Source organism: Schistocerca americana, chromosome 3 (genome assembly GCF_021461395.2).
Source record: "Schistocerca americana isolate TAMUIC-IGC-003095 chromosome 3, iqSchAmer2.1, whole genome shotgun sequence".
Lineage (NCBI taxonomy): Eukaryota > Metazoa > Arthropoda > Insecta > Orthoptera > Acrididae > Schistocerca > Schistocerca americana.
Window position 1 is genome coordinate 676,529,696 of NC_060121.1, and position 16,793 is coordinate 676,546,488.

The 16,793-nt window shown below is 44.9% G+C and overlaps 1 protein-coding gene across 1 annotated transcript in view; it reads left to right on the forward strand.

The window, feature by feature from the left end:
* The window catches only part of LOC124606310 (glycine receptor subunit alpha-2-like), a 629,777-nt gene that overhangs the window by 266,802 nt on the left and 346,182 nt on the right, over window positions 1-16,793 (forward strand). Inside the window, exon 4 of the mRNA XM_047138291.1 lies at window positions 13,751-13,818. Within this exon, the coding sequence (XP_046994247.1) occupies window positions 13,751-13,818 (68 nt within the window). The remainder of the gene's footprint in view (window positions 1-13,750; window positions 13,819-16,793) is intronic.

A 16,793-nucleotide genomic window follows, 5' to 3' on the forward strand; every position in this document is an offset into this window, starting at 1 on the left:
CTCGTGAGGTCCATATTAAAGATAACTTTGAAGGCACCACGCCGAGCTTCACACAAAATACCAACTAAATTGTCCTGCAAAATCTTGGATAATGATCAGACTATGAGAGCAAAACTGGATGAAAAATTTGGTGTCGATGGCCTTTTGATATCTGAATCTGCCCCTGCAGATGAACAGTGGAGTGCATACGCTAGCAGACTGCGTGGCTGTGCTTCAGAAGTCTTGAGAAAGCCTCAGAAGAAGCACCAGGACTGGTTTGACGACTCAGATCCAGAGATCAGATAGCTAATTAATGATTTAAGAACCTCTCTTCGCACCCTGATGATAACAAGCGTAGAGCAGCGCATTGCAATCTGAAAGTGAAGGTACTTGCTCTCAAAGACAGTTGGTGGGCAAATAAAGCAAATGAAATACAGTTATATGCCGACACACACCAAACGGGCAGATTCTTTGAGTCCCTGAAAACTATCTTTGGTACAAGAGTTGGGAAGATAGCACCAGTCTATAACAAAGATAAAAGTTGTCGGCTGCCGCTACAGAGTGACATCCTGTCTCGGTGGGCGGAACATTTTAATGACGTTCTTAATCCCGACCATCAGACAACCGATATTCCACACATAGAAGCACTTGAAGACCTGTCAGTTGAGGAACAACTTGTGGATGCCCCTTCCTACGATGAATTCATTTCAGCACTGGCTAAGCTGAAAAATGACAAAACAGCAGGATTAGATAACTTGCCATCAGAGCTATACAAATATGGGGGGCCAAACATCAAGAAACCATTGTTTTCTCTGATCTTAAGGATTTGGGAGAATGAAATGATTCCACAAGACTGGAAAGATGCTTGTATTTCCAAGATCTACACTCCTGGAAATTGAAATAAGAACACCGTGAATTCATTGTCCCAGGAAGGGGAAACTTTATTGACACATTCCTGGGGTCAGATACATCACATGATCACACTGACAGAACCACAGGCACATAGACACAGGCAACAGAGCATGCACAATGTCGGCACTAGTACAGTGTATATCCACCTTTCGCAGCAATGCAGGCTGCTATTCTCCCATGGAGACGATCGTAGAGATGCTGTATGTAGTCCTGTGGAACGGCTTGCCATGCCATTTCCACCTGGCGCCTCAGTTGGACCAGCGTTCGTGCTGGACGTGCAGACCGCGTGAGACGACGCTTCATCCACTCCCAAACATGCTCAATGGGGGACAGATCCGGAGATCTTGCTGGCCAGGGTAGTTGACTTACACCTTCTAGAGCACGTTGGGTGGCACGGGATACATGCGGACGTTCATTGTCCTGTTGGAACAGCAAGTTCCCTTGCCGGTCTAGGAATGGTAGAACGATGGGTTCGATGACGGTTTGGATGTACCGTGCACTATTCAGTGTCCCCTCGACGATCACCAGTGGTGTACGGCCAGTGTAGGAGATCGCTCCCCACACCATGATGCCGGGTGTTGGCCCTGTGTGCCTCGGTCGTATGCAGTCCTGATTGTGGCGCTCACCTGCACGGCGCCAAACACGTATACGACCATCATTGGCACCAAGGCAGAAGCGACTCTCATCGCTGAAGACGACACGTCTCCATTCGTCCCTCCATTCACGCCTGTCGCGACACCACTGGAGGTGGGCTGCACGATGTTGGGGCGTGAGCGGAAGACGGCCTAACGGTGTGCGGGACCGTAGCCCAGCTTCATGGAGACGGTTGCGAATGGTCCTCGCCGATACCCCAGGAGCAACAGTGTCCCTAATTTGCTGGGAAGTGGCGGTGCGGTCCCCTACGGCACTGCGTAGGATCCTACGGTCTTGGCGTGCATCCGTGCGTCGCTGCGGTCCGGTCCCAGGTCGACGGGCACGTGCACCTTCCGCCGACCACTGGCGACAACATCGATGTACTGTGGAGACCTCACGCCCCACGTGTTGAGCAATTCGGCGGTACGTCCACCTGGCCTCCCGCATGCCCACTATACGCCCTCGCTCAAAGTCCGTCAACTGCACATACGGTTCACGTCCACGCTGTCGCGGCATGCTACCAGTGTTAAAGACTGCGATGGAGCTCCGTATGCCACGGCAAACTGGCTGACACTGACGGCGGCGGTGCACAAATGCTGCGCAGCTAGCGCCATACGACGGCCAGCACCGCGGTTCCTGGTGTGTCCGCTGTGTCGTGCGTGTGATCATTGCTTGTACAGCCCTCTCGCAGTGTCCGGAGCAAGTATGGTGGGTCTGACACACCGATGTCAATGTGTTCTTTTTTCCATATCCAGGAGTGTATAAAGGCAAGGGTGACATATCAGGTTGCAGCTCCCACAGGGGCATTTCTCTTCTCTCAGCAGCGGGAAAAGTCCTTGCCCACATAATTAACACCCGGTTAACACACTTTGCAGAAAAACTGCTACCAGAGACCCAGTGCGGCTTTCGCCCAAACAGAGGCACAGTGGATGCCATATTTGTTGTCAAACAAATGCAAGAGAAAAGCTTAGAGCAACATCGGCCTTTGTTCATGTGCTTTGTAGACCTGGAAAAAGCTTTTTATCGTGTCCCACGGGAAGCTCTCTGGATCATACTAAAGAAAACTGGGTGCCCTGACAAAATTGTCAGTTTGATTCGGCAGTTTCATGAAAACATGATGGCAAAAATCCGCCATGGGGACAAGCTCTCAGAACAGTTTCCCGTGACATATGGTGAAAAACAAGGCTGTGTTCTGGCTCCCACACTCTTCTCACTTTACTTCGCAGTTGTTATGAGAGACGCGACCAATGCCTGTAGTAATCAAATTAGTCTCGACACAAGGACAGACAAAAGTGTCTTCAACATCTCTCACCTCAGAACAAAAAGTCGCGTAACCAAACTATCCATCTTAGAGATTCTCTACGCGGATGATGTATGCATGATGCCTAATTCTTGTGAAACTCTTCAGACTTACATAAATCTGCTAAATGCCTCCTGCAGAAGATTTCACTTAGCCATTAGCATCACTCAGACGCAAGTTCTCAAACAGCCACTTAGAGGTCTTAATGCAGATGACTCCAGTATTGAGATAAATAACAAACCCTTGCAAAATGTGTCAAATTTCAAATACCTGGGAAGCCAAATTAGAAGTGACAACAGCCTGACAACGGAAATCGCAGCGCGTATAGCCAGCGCAGCCTCAGCCTTCGGTAAGGTTAAAAACCGAGTATGGAAATCACATGATCTCAAACTACAAACAAAAATAGCAGTCTACAAAGCAGTAGTATTATCCACCCTACTCTATATCTCGGAAACCTGGTGCTGTTACAAAGGTGACATTAAGAAGCTAGATAAATTTCATCTTCGATGTCTGAGATCAATTCTGCGCATCAAATGGGAAGACCTTGTCCCAAACACGGAGATTTTGCGCAGCGTGAAACTGGCTGGTACTGAAGCTTTAATAATGAAACATCAACTGAGATGGAGTGGTCACATAGTACGCATGGATGACAGTAGGCTACCTAAAGCGGTGTTCTACTCGCAGCTCTCGTGCGGAAAGAGGAGGAAAGGTGGTCAACACCTGCGATATAAAGACACCATTAAACGCCACCTTGCAGCCTGTGGCACTCCAAGCAACCGTTGGGAGGAGCTATCATTGCGCCCATCGGAGTGGCGATCAACTGTACATAAGAGCATCGAACAATTAGAGCAAAAGCGTCTAATGAACCTGGATGCTAAAAGAGAGCTCCGAAAATCTCAGCTCAAGCCCGTCTACACGTATACTTACAACTCTGCTGGTCAACTTCACTGTGCTTCATGCAACAGGATATTCCAAGCGAATTTCGGATTCGCGAGCCACATCCGAGCCTACCACAACAAGGATAGAGAAGACTGACGGAGTCGCTGTCGCCGGACACGGCGAGGAGGACATCAATCAATATTCGCTTATACACATCTCCGCAGCCGTCGTTCACCCTGCGATCTATGGTCCGTGGTGCACCACAGCTGACTCGGCGGCAGTTTGTGATAGCGCCACTTCTCCATGCACAGCATATTTAAACACAGCTGCACCTGAACAGTTTGCAAACGTAGCCGTTTCGGAAATATTTCTACCCTTTGCCAAAAAGTAAATAATCATGTCCTTTTGGACGTCAGGTAAATCGCTGCATTTCCTTAGTAGGATAATGACTGCAGTGCTTCTCCCGTCCACCCGACTGGCTTTAAGCACTACTGGCAATTACAATTGCTACACCAGGAACAAATGCTGATAATAAAGGGGTATTCATTGCACTAATATGTTATACTAGAACTGACGTGTGATTACATTTTCAGGCAATTTGGGTGCAGAGATCCTGAGAAATCAGTATACAGAACAACCACCTCTGGCCATAATAACGACCTTGACAAGTCTGTCCATTGAGTCAAACAGAGCTTCGATGCCGTGCACAGGTACAGCTGTCCATGCAGCTTCAACACGATACCACAGTTCATCAAGAATAGTGACTGGCGTATTGTGACGAGCCAGTTGCTCGGCCACCATTGACCAGACGTTTTCAACTGGTGAGAGCTCTGGAAAATGTGCTCGCCAGAGCAGCAGTCGAACATTTTCCGTATCCAGAAAGGCCTGTACAGGACCGGCAACATACGGTCGTGCATTATCTTGCTGAAATGTAAGGTTTCGCAGAGATCGAATGAAGGGTAGAGGCACGGGTCGTAACACATCTGATATGTAACGTCCACTGTTCAAAGTTCCGTCAATGCAAACAAAAGGTGACCTAGACGTGGAACCAATGGCATCCCATACCATCACGCCGGGTGATACGCCAGTATGGCGATGACGAATACACGCTTCCAATGTGCGTTCACCGCGATGTCGCCAAACACAGATGCGACTGTCACGATGCTGTAAACAGAACCTGGATTCATCCGAAGAAATGACATTTTGCCATTCGTACACCCAGGTTCGTCGTTGAGTACACCATCGCAGGCGCTCTTGTCTGTGATGCAGCGTCAAGGGTAACCACAGCCATGGCCTCCGAGCTGATAGTCCATGCTGCTGCAAACGTCGTCGAAATCTTCGTGCAGATGGTTGTTGTCTTGCAAACGTCCCCATCTGTTGACTCAGGGATCGAGACGTGGCTGCACGATGCGTTACAGCCATGCGGATAAGATGCCTGTCATCTCGACTGCTAGTAATACGAGGCCGTTGGGATCCAGCACGGCGCTCCGTGTTACCCTCCTGAACCCACCGATTCCATTTTCTGCTAACAGTCATTGGATCTCGACCAACGCGAGAAGAAGTGTCGCGATACGATGAACCGCAATCGCGACAGGCTACAATCCGACCTTTATCAAAGTGGGAAACGTGATGGAATGCATTTCTCCTCCTTAGACGAACCATCGCAACAACGTTTCACCAGGCAACGTCGGTCAACTGCTGTTTGTGTATCAGAAATCGGTTGGAAACTTTCCTCATGTCAGCCGTTGCAGATGTCGCCACCATATAAGAACATCTTGTTCCCGTCGGTTAATTTTCGCGTCTGTAGCACGTCATCTTCGTGGTGTAGCAATTTTAATGTCCAGTAGTGTATATTACCCACTGCTAGTGCTGCCATTTTCCATCTCTGAGTCGCTATTGCAAGTTGACATCGAACGTAAGCGGAGGTCACATTGATGTGATTTGACCGTTAATATTTCAACATAAATGTTATTGTAATAACTGAATGTCTTGACACGTACTGATAAACTTATTGAATAAAACGAAGTAATAAATCGAAATAAATTTTTATGTAAGATCGCTATAGCTATATTTTTCCAATTTGGTCATCGAGAGCGTTAAAATAAAAGTCATGGTTCACACTCGTGTTCACGATTTTGCGAGCCACCCAGCTACGATTGCTAATTTCATAATCTTCGCAGAGCCATGGTAAAATCGAAGAGGGCGTTCATAAGTGGCCTAACAAAGGGTAAGGGTAGATTGATTAATACCAGAACGCTGTTTCTCATAATCTAAAAAGAAATTCATAGAGAATTCCCAATGAGTAGTCCCACTTTTTCCAGTGGCTGCTTAATACTATTACTTTTCGGTAATGGAATGGACATCTTTATCTGCATATCCACAAGCCGCATTCCGGCCTGTGGTGGAGTGCCTCTCAAACCACTATATGTCCTTCCTCCCCTGATCTATTGGTGAAAGACGCTTCAGAAGAGTGAATTTCAGTAAACAACCATGTTAGTTCCAATATCTCGAATTTGCTCGCTGTTGTCAGTTGGCGAGACGCATGTGAGAGGAGTGTTTGTTACCCGGTAACCACTCTTTCGAAATTTCAGTAGTAAACCAGTCTTTGATGCACAGCTCCTCTCTTGTAGCGTCTTCTACTGGGGTCTGTAGAATACGTCGTCCTGACTAAACGATCTCGAAACGAAACGTACAACTCTTCGTTGGATTTTAGTCGATGCTTTTTATTAAGCCAATCCGATAAGAGTCCCAGATTGATGAGCAGTACTCAACAATCGGTCGAACAAGTGTTTCTCTCGTAATATAATTACATTTCCTAAGTTTATTGCTATGAATCTCAGCCTGGTGTTTGCTTCTCTTACTATTTGTTTTATTTGGCTATTGTGCTTTAGATTGATTTGGATACTCGGGAGCGGATTTCTTCTACTTTTTCAAATCAAAATCAGTCAGGGTCAACTGTCAGTCCCTGCTGTGTAAGTATTGTGTTATCTTCATATGACTGGAATTCTGGTCATCCTAGTTGAAGCCATTTTTCCAAGTAGTATATCAGGTGTTTCCTATGGCACTGTGATTAATATGTGTACAGTTTAGAATATATTTTATGGTGTTGGTTACGGTGGGTTAAAAGTCAGGCCCATTAATCCACTACTATTACGTGGTTACTCATGTTGAATAAACAAGAAGGTATACCGAGTTTATTCCACCAACCGATGCACGGACTGCTGTTAACATTGTTGAGTCTCCTAATCCCCTAAAACACATCGTTTAAATTCACAGATTAATAAAGAAGGCCATTAAAAGATCCACGTCCGTTGCCGGCCAGATATTGTTGCAAATTTCTTTTTTAACTTATGTATTCTCGCAACCTATCTTGTTAAATCTCCTACGAATGCGTTGGCATACTTAGCTACGGATACAGAGTGTACATAGCCATGTATGACCGAGACTCACATGTGGACTCTACCCTTTTGTGGTGTTACTGTTTTCAGTTGTGTTGTCCAGGCACGGCCTATCTGTCCGAAGGTTTCAGGTAGCCAATAGCACTTTCCTACTCTCCAAAGCCAGTTCAATCACTCCTACACACCTCGCTGGGCTAGCAGTCGTAAGGGAAAGGATACAACGTTAAGGTCTTCGTACAACCAACACACATAAATTAGTGGAGTTTGGATGGTAGTGGTGAGCAGATGGCAGATTGAGTTTCTGTATTATGTTGTCACTCGCTGCTGGTCTTCTTGGATGATAAATGTAGTGTTCTGCTTCCTAACTCAACACAGAATGTTGTTGTATCACGAAATTTATAAACATCTAAGATACATGATTCATAATATCCATCTTTCCAGAAACCCAGTAGAGATGGGACACGAACGTGTGCAAGAGCGTCGGACGGGTTGAGAAAGGAACTACCATGCTGAAGCTATTAGCCAAATTTAGCTGAATGCGAGTAGCACGATCGATATTAGCAAAATCTAGAAAAGTCGCAGGTCTGTGTTCAACGGTGGTTTGTCATGTTATCTGGCAAGACTTGTGTTAGTGGCTATATTTTCATAGCACTCTTTCAGAGACGGAGCGATTCAGGAAAGCTGGATCTCCACGGAGGATGGGATTAGTTATGATCAGGTTCTTGCTCTGTAATCATTAATTTAAGCTGATTGTGTTCTTCAATATGAAATGGGAACGACAATAAAAATCGATGTTACCTCTGCGCAGATAACCTATTAAAATATTGAGGTCATACACTCAAGAACCTTGAAAAGAGCGCAGTAAGGTGGAGAATCGGATCGAAATGGAATTTATTAAACACGCTGATACAGATGAAAGATTCCCTTTATTCGAACACACAGACATGTTAACAAACTCATTCAGCACAACTAAAGAAATACAATGCAACACCAATAACGTGTCGGACCAACTTTTGCTGCAGTACGTGCCACCATTGAGTTTGTTAGACGTCTGATGTTGTCCTGAGGCATACTGTCCTGAACAGCCAGCTCCAGATCAGAGTAACACGGTGGCATCTGGCTTTTCAGTTGGCCCCAGAAGTGTTCTGTAGGTGACTAACATGGGGAGGCCGCCAATTGTGAAATTCAGATTCGATTCATACTGCGCATAACTAAAGCTCATGGCCAGAGGTGTAATGGGGCAAAGCACCAAGATGCACTTCTCAGCCGTTGTCGAGAAAATCGACAAGTAAAAGAAACCGTTGCGGTGAAATACTCTCTACGATTAGTAATTTTCTACAGCGTGGTGGTGCAGCGGTAAGGGCTCTGGTTCGTAATCCGAAGGTCGCCGGATCCAATCTCGCTCCATGCAACTTTTTCTTTAGTATTTGTTTTTTTGTAATTCATATATATAATTCCCGGCAATCAGTTGCAACAATTATGCATATAATAAGTTGTTGAAAGTCGTTTGTCGTGGAAAAACTGGCGACTTCGAACGTTTTCCGCAAACAAAGTTGTATTTCACAAATGTTATTAATTGTCTTCATAATGTTAACCACGTATAGTTAAGGGAAGACGTAGAAACGAATACGTATAGCGTAAGTCAGACGTTCGAATTGCAATAGAGACCCTACGAACAAAAAAAAAAAAAAAATGGTTCAAATGGCTCTGAGCACTATGGGACTCAACTGCTGAGGTCATTAGTCCCCTAGAACTTAGAACTAGTTAAACCTAACTAACCTAAGGACATCACAAACATCCATGCCCGAGGCAGGATTCGAACCTGCGACCGTAGCGGTCTTGCGGTTCCAGACTGCAGCGCCTTTAACCGCACAGCCACTTCGGCCGGCAGACCCCACGAACACAAACTTGCTGTGGCAGGTATGAAATATAAACTCCGTTACTCGCTCGTTACACTTGAAGGACAGATGTTGAATGGGCCGAAACAAGTCGCTCCATAACAGCGTAGTTGCCTGCTAACTTCGAAAGAAGGTAGATGCGGTCCCTAGCGCAACTTATAACATTGTCGAAAATCAGTGCGGACGGGACAGCTTTGGTACACCCTGTTAAACAAACGAAAAAATGGAGGCGGTACAATTGGAGAACGATCCGCCTTCACCAACATGCATAAGCAATTCATTAATAGTATATATATATATATATATATATATATATATATATATATATATTTGAATTGCCAAAAACTAATAATAAAAAGATATTGCATGGCGCGAGATTCGATCCAGCGACCTTCGGATTACGAACCCCAGCGCTTACCGCTGCGCTATGACGCTGTAGAAAATCATTAATCGTAGAGAGTATTTCACCGCAACGGTTTCTTGTAACTGTCGATTTTCTCGACAACGGTTGAGAAGTGCATCTTGGTGCTTTGCCACATTACACCTCTGGCCATGAGCTTTTATTATGCGCAGTATGAATCGAATCTGAATTTCACAATTGGCGGCCTCCCTTTGTAAGTGCTGGAAACAGGCCGCTCATGGCAGTGCTGGACCACGACGAAGAAAGTCTTGAGCAACTAGGGCGGTATGCAGACGAACATTATTTTGCTGGTAGAACATGTAGGAAACGTCCCACATGGGAGTGAAGAATATCATCAATATAACGCTGGCCCTTAAGGTTTCATGTACAACGGTTAGAGGGAACCCGTTATCGTAGGCTACGGCCCAGTAGAACATTACACCGGTTGTGCGGGCTGTGTGGCGCAAGAGGGCGTGTGTCGAACTGTACCGTCCAACAGGCTGCCTCCACATTCGTACGTGGTTATTATCCGTCCCCAGACCGAATCTGGGTGCATCACTAAACACCATGTTTTGCCAGTCTGTGACAGTCCACGTTAATCTGACCAGGCACCACTGTAGACGAAATCGCCGGCGTTATTGGTGTTAACTGTAGTACACGACAGGGGCGTCTGGATTGCAGAATCGCACCCGCAGGGAGACTGTAAATGGTTTTTGGAACAACTGGCACCTGTACACAATGTAAAATGTCTGATAGTGTTGCGCGCGGCCCTTCGATCTTCTCGATGATTAGAGTACTCTCAAAATGACTTAAATGTGAGATATGTCGTCAAAGACGTCTAACTGACATTCTGCGCCTACCAACGTCCTTCTCGAGCCGGAATGTGATAGCAACCTGTATTACTCGACAACTATGCGATGTTTAAATAGCGCTCCCTGCCATAGTTGAGCACCACTGCCAGATGGCACTGTATTTGGATTATTTGCATACCGGATCTCAGTGTACTTACCTGCAAAGTTTCGCAATTGTACCTTTCTTCCCTCTGGCTGCACCACTTTCAGTGCCCTGAGTGTATGTTGAGCGATATGTGGGACAACTCTTTGACAGCGAGGGAATAATTTATACAGAAATTTAATTGGCACTCTAGTGAAAATTATTCGACCAGCAAAATAATCAGTAATTACACATGCACTCATTCCACGCTGGAGACGTTCTCACTGTTATGTAAGCCGTATTCCAGTTGCGGCGAAACCCACTGGTCCACGCCGACTGCAAGGCACTGTTTAATTATTTTTTAATCTGTCGACATAATAATAGTCAAATGGCCTTAGTCGAAGCCATAAGAGTAACGAACAATATAATATTTAAATCCATGTAGGAACTGTTAATCCCGTGTGATGACTACTTCCAAATTTTCGTTGACCTCAACACACATCCTACCAGCCCTGGTTGCTTTCAGTGTGGTTCCACCTTCAGCTTTGTGCCTGATGATTTTACATAGACTGTCCTATTCCTCACTATTCATTCGAAGTAATTATCCAATGGTGAAAGAAAAGTCAGTAATAAATCACAGTATTTTAATCGTAGGTGAGAGTATCCTTTAAGGAACACACTTTATGCTCTATCACGTTTCCTACTGTAGACAGAGGACTCCTTGCCAATATAAACCGTTAAATTGTCCTATTTCTCGCATCTTGTTCGATTAATCATTCTTAGCCCAATGGACGACATAAAACCACTCATTCCATTACCGAGGAACCGTGGATCAATCAATCTCCGGAGCTCACGGATGTAAAACCTGAGGATTTTTGATAGAAAAGAAAATTAAAATCGCCTACTTCTTGACAGAGCGTAGGGGAACGATGCTGGAGACCCGCACTGCCGTACTGCGCAGTGAAGACGACACAACAACACTCAGTCATCTCGGAGCAGGTGAAAATCACTGACCTCCGGGAATCGAACCCGGGACCCTGTGCTCGGGAAGCGAGAACGCTACCGCGAGACCACGAGCTGCGGACATTAACTTAAAGGGGCTGTTAACCTTCTGATAGAATAGGTTAGTTATTTTTATACCTAAGCGTTTTATTTTCTGAAAACAATGAGAAGGAAGTTACATAAAAGCTTAGCGTGAAATCGACTGATATAAAAGCACTAATAATAGACAAGACAATTTAGTGACAGCCTATATTTTACTGAAATGTAATTGTTATTAGAACTACCTGAGACGACTTGTATATACCTTTTACTTACTTGCAAGCTGTAAATAACTCTCCTTTACAGATGTTGGGAAACAAAACGGTTATGTTTATCATTGAAACTCATGTCCCGAAACGTAACGTTTTCCCGCCAGACGCAAAATACCACAACACAAGTTCTGATCTCAAGCATTTTCACTGCCACTGTCTAAAGTGTTATGGAGATCATTCACCGATCACCTGATGTCCCATACGCACTGCTGGTTTGTTTGCATGCAACACAGGTCAGTTTGTGGGCATGCAACACAGGTCAGTTTGTGGGCTGCCCAGAAAGGCTTGTACCTGCTGTTTTGCTTGAGGTCTCTATTCATACTATGCTAATATAAAATACCCATCATTCACTTTAGTAAAGAATGCAAGCTGTACGTACATATCGTTATTAGTGTGTAGCGGTTGACCATGGTGAATTACACGTTTACGGAAAACGCCGACATGATGTTACTGTGCGGCTAATCTCGGTGCAACGGGAGGGCTGCTCGGTAGTTGTATGCGAAGCGTTTTCCGCACCTCCAGACACCCTCACACTCCCTCTTTGATGCTGTGTACCTGCGGGCCTCGGAGAAGGGTACATTCACCAACAGCAGGGTCGACTGTGTTGCTCCACGACGGCGGCGCACAAACGAGCTGCTCTCAATGCTGCTGAAGAGAAACCGACAACGAGTACCAGAAACATACCAGGCAGACTGAATGTGAAGCAGCAAACTGTCTGGTATGTTCTGCATAGCAGCAGCTACACCTGTACCACTTCCAGAATACTGGCAGTGCAGCCACGGGTTTTGCGTCACGAGCCCACTTCTGAGTCATGGTGTGGGAGAGCCCGCCCTACTTTCCAGCGGATCCTTTTTGCGGATGAAGCCAAGTTTAGCAGTGAAGGCGTTCTCAAATCCCGTACAAGTCATGCGTGTGATGGTGGAAATTTGCACGTTGCGCGCTCCCATGGGCTTCACGAAGAACTCAGTCTGAACATTTGGGCTGGTTTGTGGATGACGTGTGATTCTTCCACCACATCTCACAGGTGCCACGTACTTGCTGTTCTTTTATGGTGTACTGTTGTGTAGTGGGCTACTGGAAGGTGTACCACTGTATGTGAGACACAACATGCGGTTAGAACATGATGGCGCAACACCTTAGATTTCAAGGGCGATCTGAGGTCATTTGGACCACTGATTCGGTCAACAGTGGATAGATAGTGGTGGCCCGACTGCATGGCCTCACGTTCTTCCTACTTGAAACCGCTAGTCTACCACCAGTGCTGTCATACGATATCCTCGATTTACGAGACCGCTATAGCATCAGAAGAAAACCTGTTGGCTTGGTTGTTTCAGCGGCAGGTGCTATAGGACCAGGGTTTGGACATCGTGTGTACCGGAACATGGTATGCATTTACCGTATCTGTTCTGCTGTCACACCTGGTCCTACATGCAAGTGGACACAGATAGCAGGGAGGAGGAGTGAGGGCAACGTCTGTAATGGTGTTTTGTGTGTGGTGGGAAAACTGCATGTTTCCTAATAAGGCTACCTATACTAAACTAAACCATTTTGGTCTCCACTACAAGCCCTCAAAATCTGTGAACGGAATTTACTTACACCCTGTACACAGAGAATGAAGATACAAAGTGTGATGGGTTCAAGTGTGGATATATTGATATGTGATACCTCAATATGTACACAGATCAGTGTGATGGTTGCTTTTTTCTCTGTGTCAAACATTCTTCCCACAAACACATCACATCATTTACTACCTGATGTTTTGTTCACAGTCATAACTATACCATTAAATGGACTATGCCTACAGAGTAGACTACCGTTTCGCTCCCGTATGTCAACAGCTCCATACCGGAAATGCTTCCCAGGGGAAAATAAGCATTATTGGATTGCTCTTACCACATGTACTTGGAGGTATTAACCAACCTCACAACATACTACTCCTGAGAGCTATAATTATTAATCAGCAAGTGACCTAAATATTGATGTAATGTCGCTCAGTACACTGTCCTCAGTCAACAATAAAAATATCTGCATTTACACCTGTTACACCTCGGTAATAGAATGTGACATTCTGATATTGAGTGATATATTTCTTACTTGTGTTGCAGACAACGCGACAACGGTGCACTGTGAGCTATATATTCGCAGCTTTGGATCCATCAGTCCCGTTACTATGGTAAGTACAGCTTGGCACTCGCGCCAGGAAAATTGATAATTAAAGTCGAAGCTCACTTTTAGTATAAATTTATAATCTTCCAACAAGACCTTGTACTTAACTGTTTAAAAATTTGTGTAATGTGATAAAAGTTCCGGAGAATTCTAGTTTTCAGTGGGGAAAGTCTGTTGGTAATGAAAACTTTGGTGGTTACACAAACATTACAGGTCACTTCACGTTTTCAAAATGGCTAACGCCCACCTCGTCTGTGGCTTTACGGAAGTCATACATGCCCCCTGATTCATGACTAAGGAAAACATCTTTCTTCACTGATAATGAGCACAGGTTCGTAGGCATGGAACTACTGAACACCACCTGTCCTCTGTAACCATAAAGCCTAGGCAAGCTTTAGCGACCAACATTTGGTGCTGTGGTGGAATATAGTGTGTCGCAGTAGGCGGGGATCTGGGCCTAAGTGACTTGTGCAAGTCTTTCAATTGGACACTAATTGGGAGACTCGGATGTCAATAACCTACGCCAGTAATCGTACTGGAGTAAGTGCATCTACAGTGTGACATGGAATCCGAACAATGTGTGGTTCTTGGCGAATTTTCACGTCAATGGAAGGTGAAAGCTACATCAAAAACCAACTGTTACATCTCTGTCCCGACCAGGATTCGACACAGGAAAAAAATAAATAAGTAAATAAATAAAACTTTAAAAAATTAATAAAAAATAGTTCACAATTGCAAGATGTGCTACACGCTGTTGAGGCGAATGTTTATTGAGGCGGTACAGTCGATAGCGTCAAACGTGAAGGTTAGCCGCTACACTCGAGATACATAAAGCATACCCAGGCATGCTCAATGCCAATCGTCGATTATATTTCGTCGACCAAAACTGTAGTATTCAGTATTTATTCGGATTCCCCACCCAGCACAAGTATCTATGAACAGGGAAGGTCAGAGATATTTCGGCATTCTAGCACGGCCGCTGTTTGCTCCCGCTCCTCCATGCGACAGTGTGTAATAGTACATAAGCCACGCAGTTGTCCGGCAGAATACTCTGATGCCTTGGATACGCGCCGTTGATAGGATGGTGAGTGACCTTCGTTTTGCTTACGTTTATCGATTCGGATCGCTCCCTGGACTGTTTGCACGTGCTTGCGACGACTTTCACAGAACTCTGGACTTTGCTTTTGTGTAGCCTTTCACTTTGTGAACTCCACCATCATCGACCACAGGAACAAACTGTTACATTCCACGGGTATTTGTGTCCTGGCCAGCGTGAGGGATCATAATCTTTGTTCTGCCAATGCCGATAGAAAAGATGCCAATAATTATTCAGACGTGATAACCATTACCGGACTGAGTGGACCACTAGCTGACACTTTCGACGACACAAAGTGGACAGTTGCCTATGCAAACCCTACCGATCAAAATCCTTTGTCATTAAAGGGCAATTACTAACAGAGTATAGAGGGGAAGGAGTCATTCAACGAGATGGAACTTTTCTGTATTTAGAAAGAACCAGAATATATCACTAACGAGTTCCTCGCTTGGGCTGTGAAAGTCCAATGAACGTCTACCGACTGCCGTGACGTCCTAAGTGTTGCGGAATGATGTGGTTGAGGTTATGGAGAGGCATGTGGTAAGGTGACTCCATTCCTGGCCGTTTTGCAAAAGTAGCTCCTTAATTGCAATTTGTATTACGAGGTTGATTGCAGAGCGTACTAGACCTACCACCAAGGAAAAACACTTGTCAGTACCGGGAATCGAACCTAAGTCTTCGGCATTGCAGCCATCTACGCTGACTACTTAGCTACGGAGGCGGACAAATATACTAATCCCTAACTAAAGGTGAAGGTACTTAGAAATGCATCACAACAAATTTAATGGCAACAGGTAAAGACGCTGAGTGAATAGCTGAACACAAAAATTTATGGGACTTCTTTGTTGTGGAATTACGTAATTACCTTAACTCAACGAAAGGTACTGTCATGCTGAAGAATTATTAGCACTGATATAACGAAATAGCTGAAGTATTATTCTGATGAAGTCGTAACATGCATTAGGAATATTACGATTCGGATCGGTATCGGTCATGAAAATCCACCTGCCTTGTAACTCTTTAAATACCTTTTGCGCCGTTTAAATGTGTGACCATGGGTACTAGACAGCACGAAGTGTTGTAAGTCTCAGTAATATGAGCTAACGACGCTTTAATGTGTAGGGTAGATTTGGTATGACACCCAACAAAGTCATACGCTCACTACAACAATTCTGCATCAATTTAGATGTTAATCTAACAGAGCGGAATGAAAGCTGCACAATTTACAAACTATAAAGCTAATTTTATAGCCTCAGCTAGAAGTTATACAAATAAATGTAGCTAAGCAAATGATATCTTTCCTATCAGGATTCAAGACACTTGTCGCCAAATTTGGCACGTTCCGTGAAACGCCAACCCGGACAGTGTAAGCAAATGCTGCTCACGTTATGTGCTCAAATGGTACCAATCAACCATTGACTTTCTCACCCTGTTTATGTTAGCTGTACAAGAATCTGTTGTTGTTGTGGTCATCAGTCCTTAGATTGGTTTGATGCAGCTCTCCATACTACTCCATCCTGTGCATGCTTCTTCATCTCCCAATACCTATTGCAACCTACATCCTTCTGGATCTGCTTAGTGTATTCATCTCTTGGTCTTCTTCTACGATTTTTACCCTCCACGCTGCCCTCCAATACTAAATTGGAGATCCCTTGATGCCTCAGAACATGTCCTACCAACCCATCCCTTCTTCTAATCAAGTTGTGCCGCAAACTCCTCTTCTCCCCAATTCTATTCAATACCTTCTCATTAGTTATGTGATCTACCCATCTAATCTTCAGCATTATTCTGTAGCACCACATTTCTAAAGCTTCTATTCTCTTCTTGTCCAGACTATTTACCGTCCATGTTACATTTCCATATGTGGCTACACTCCATACAAATAC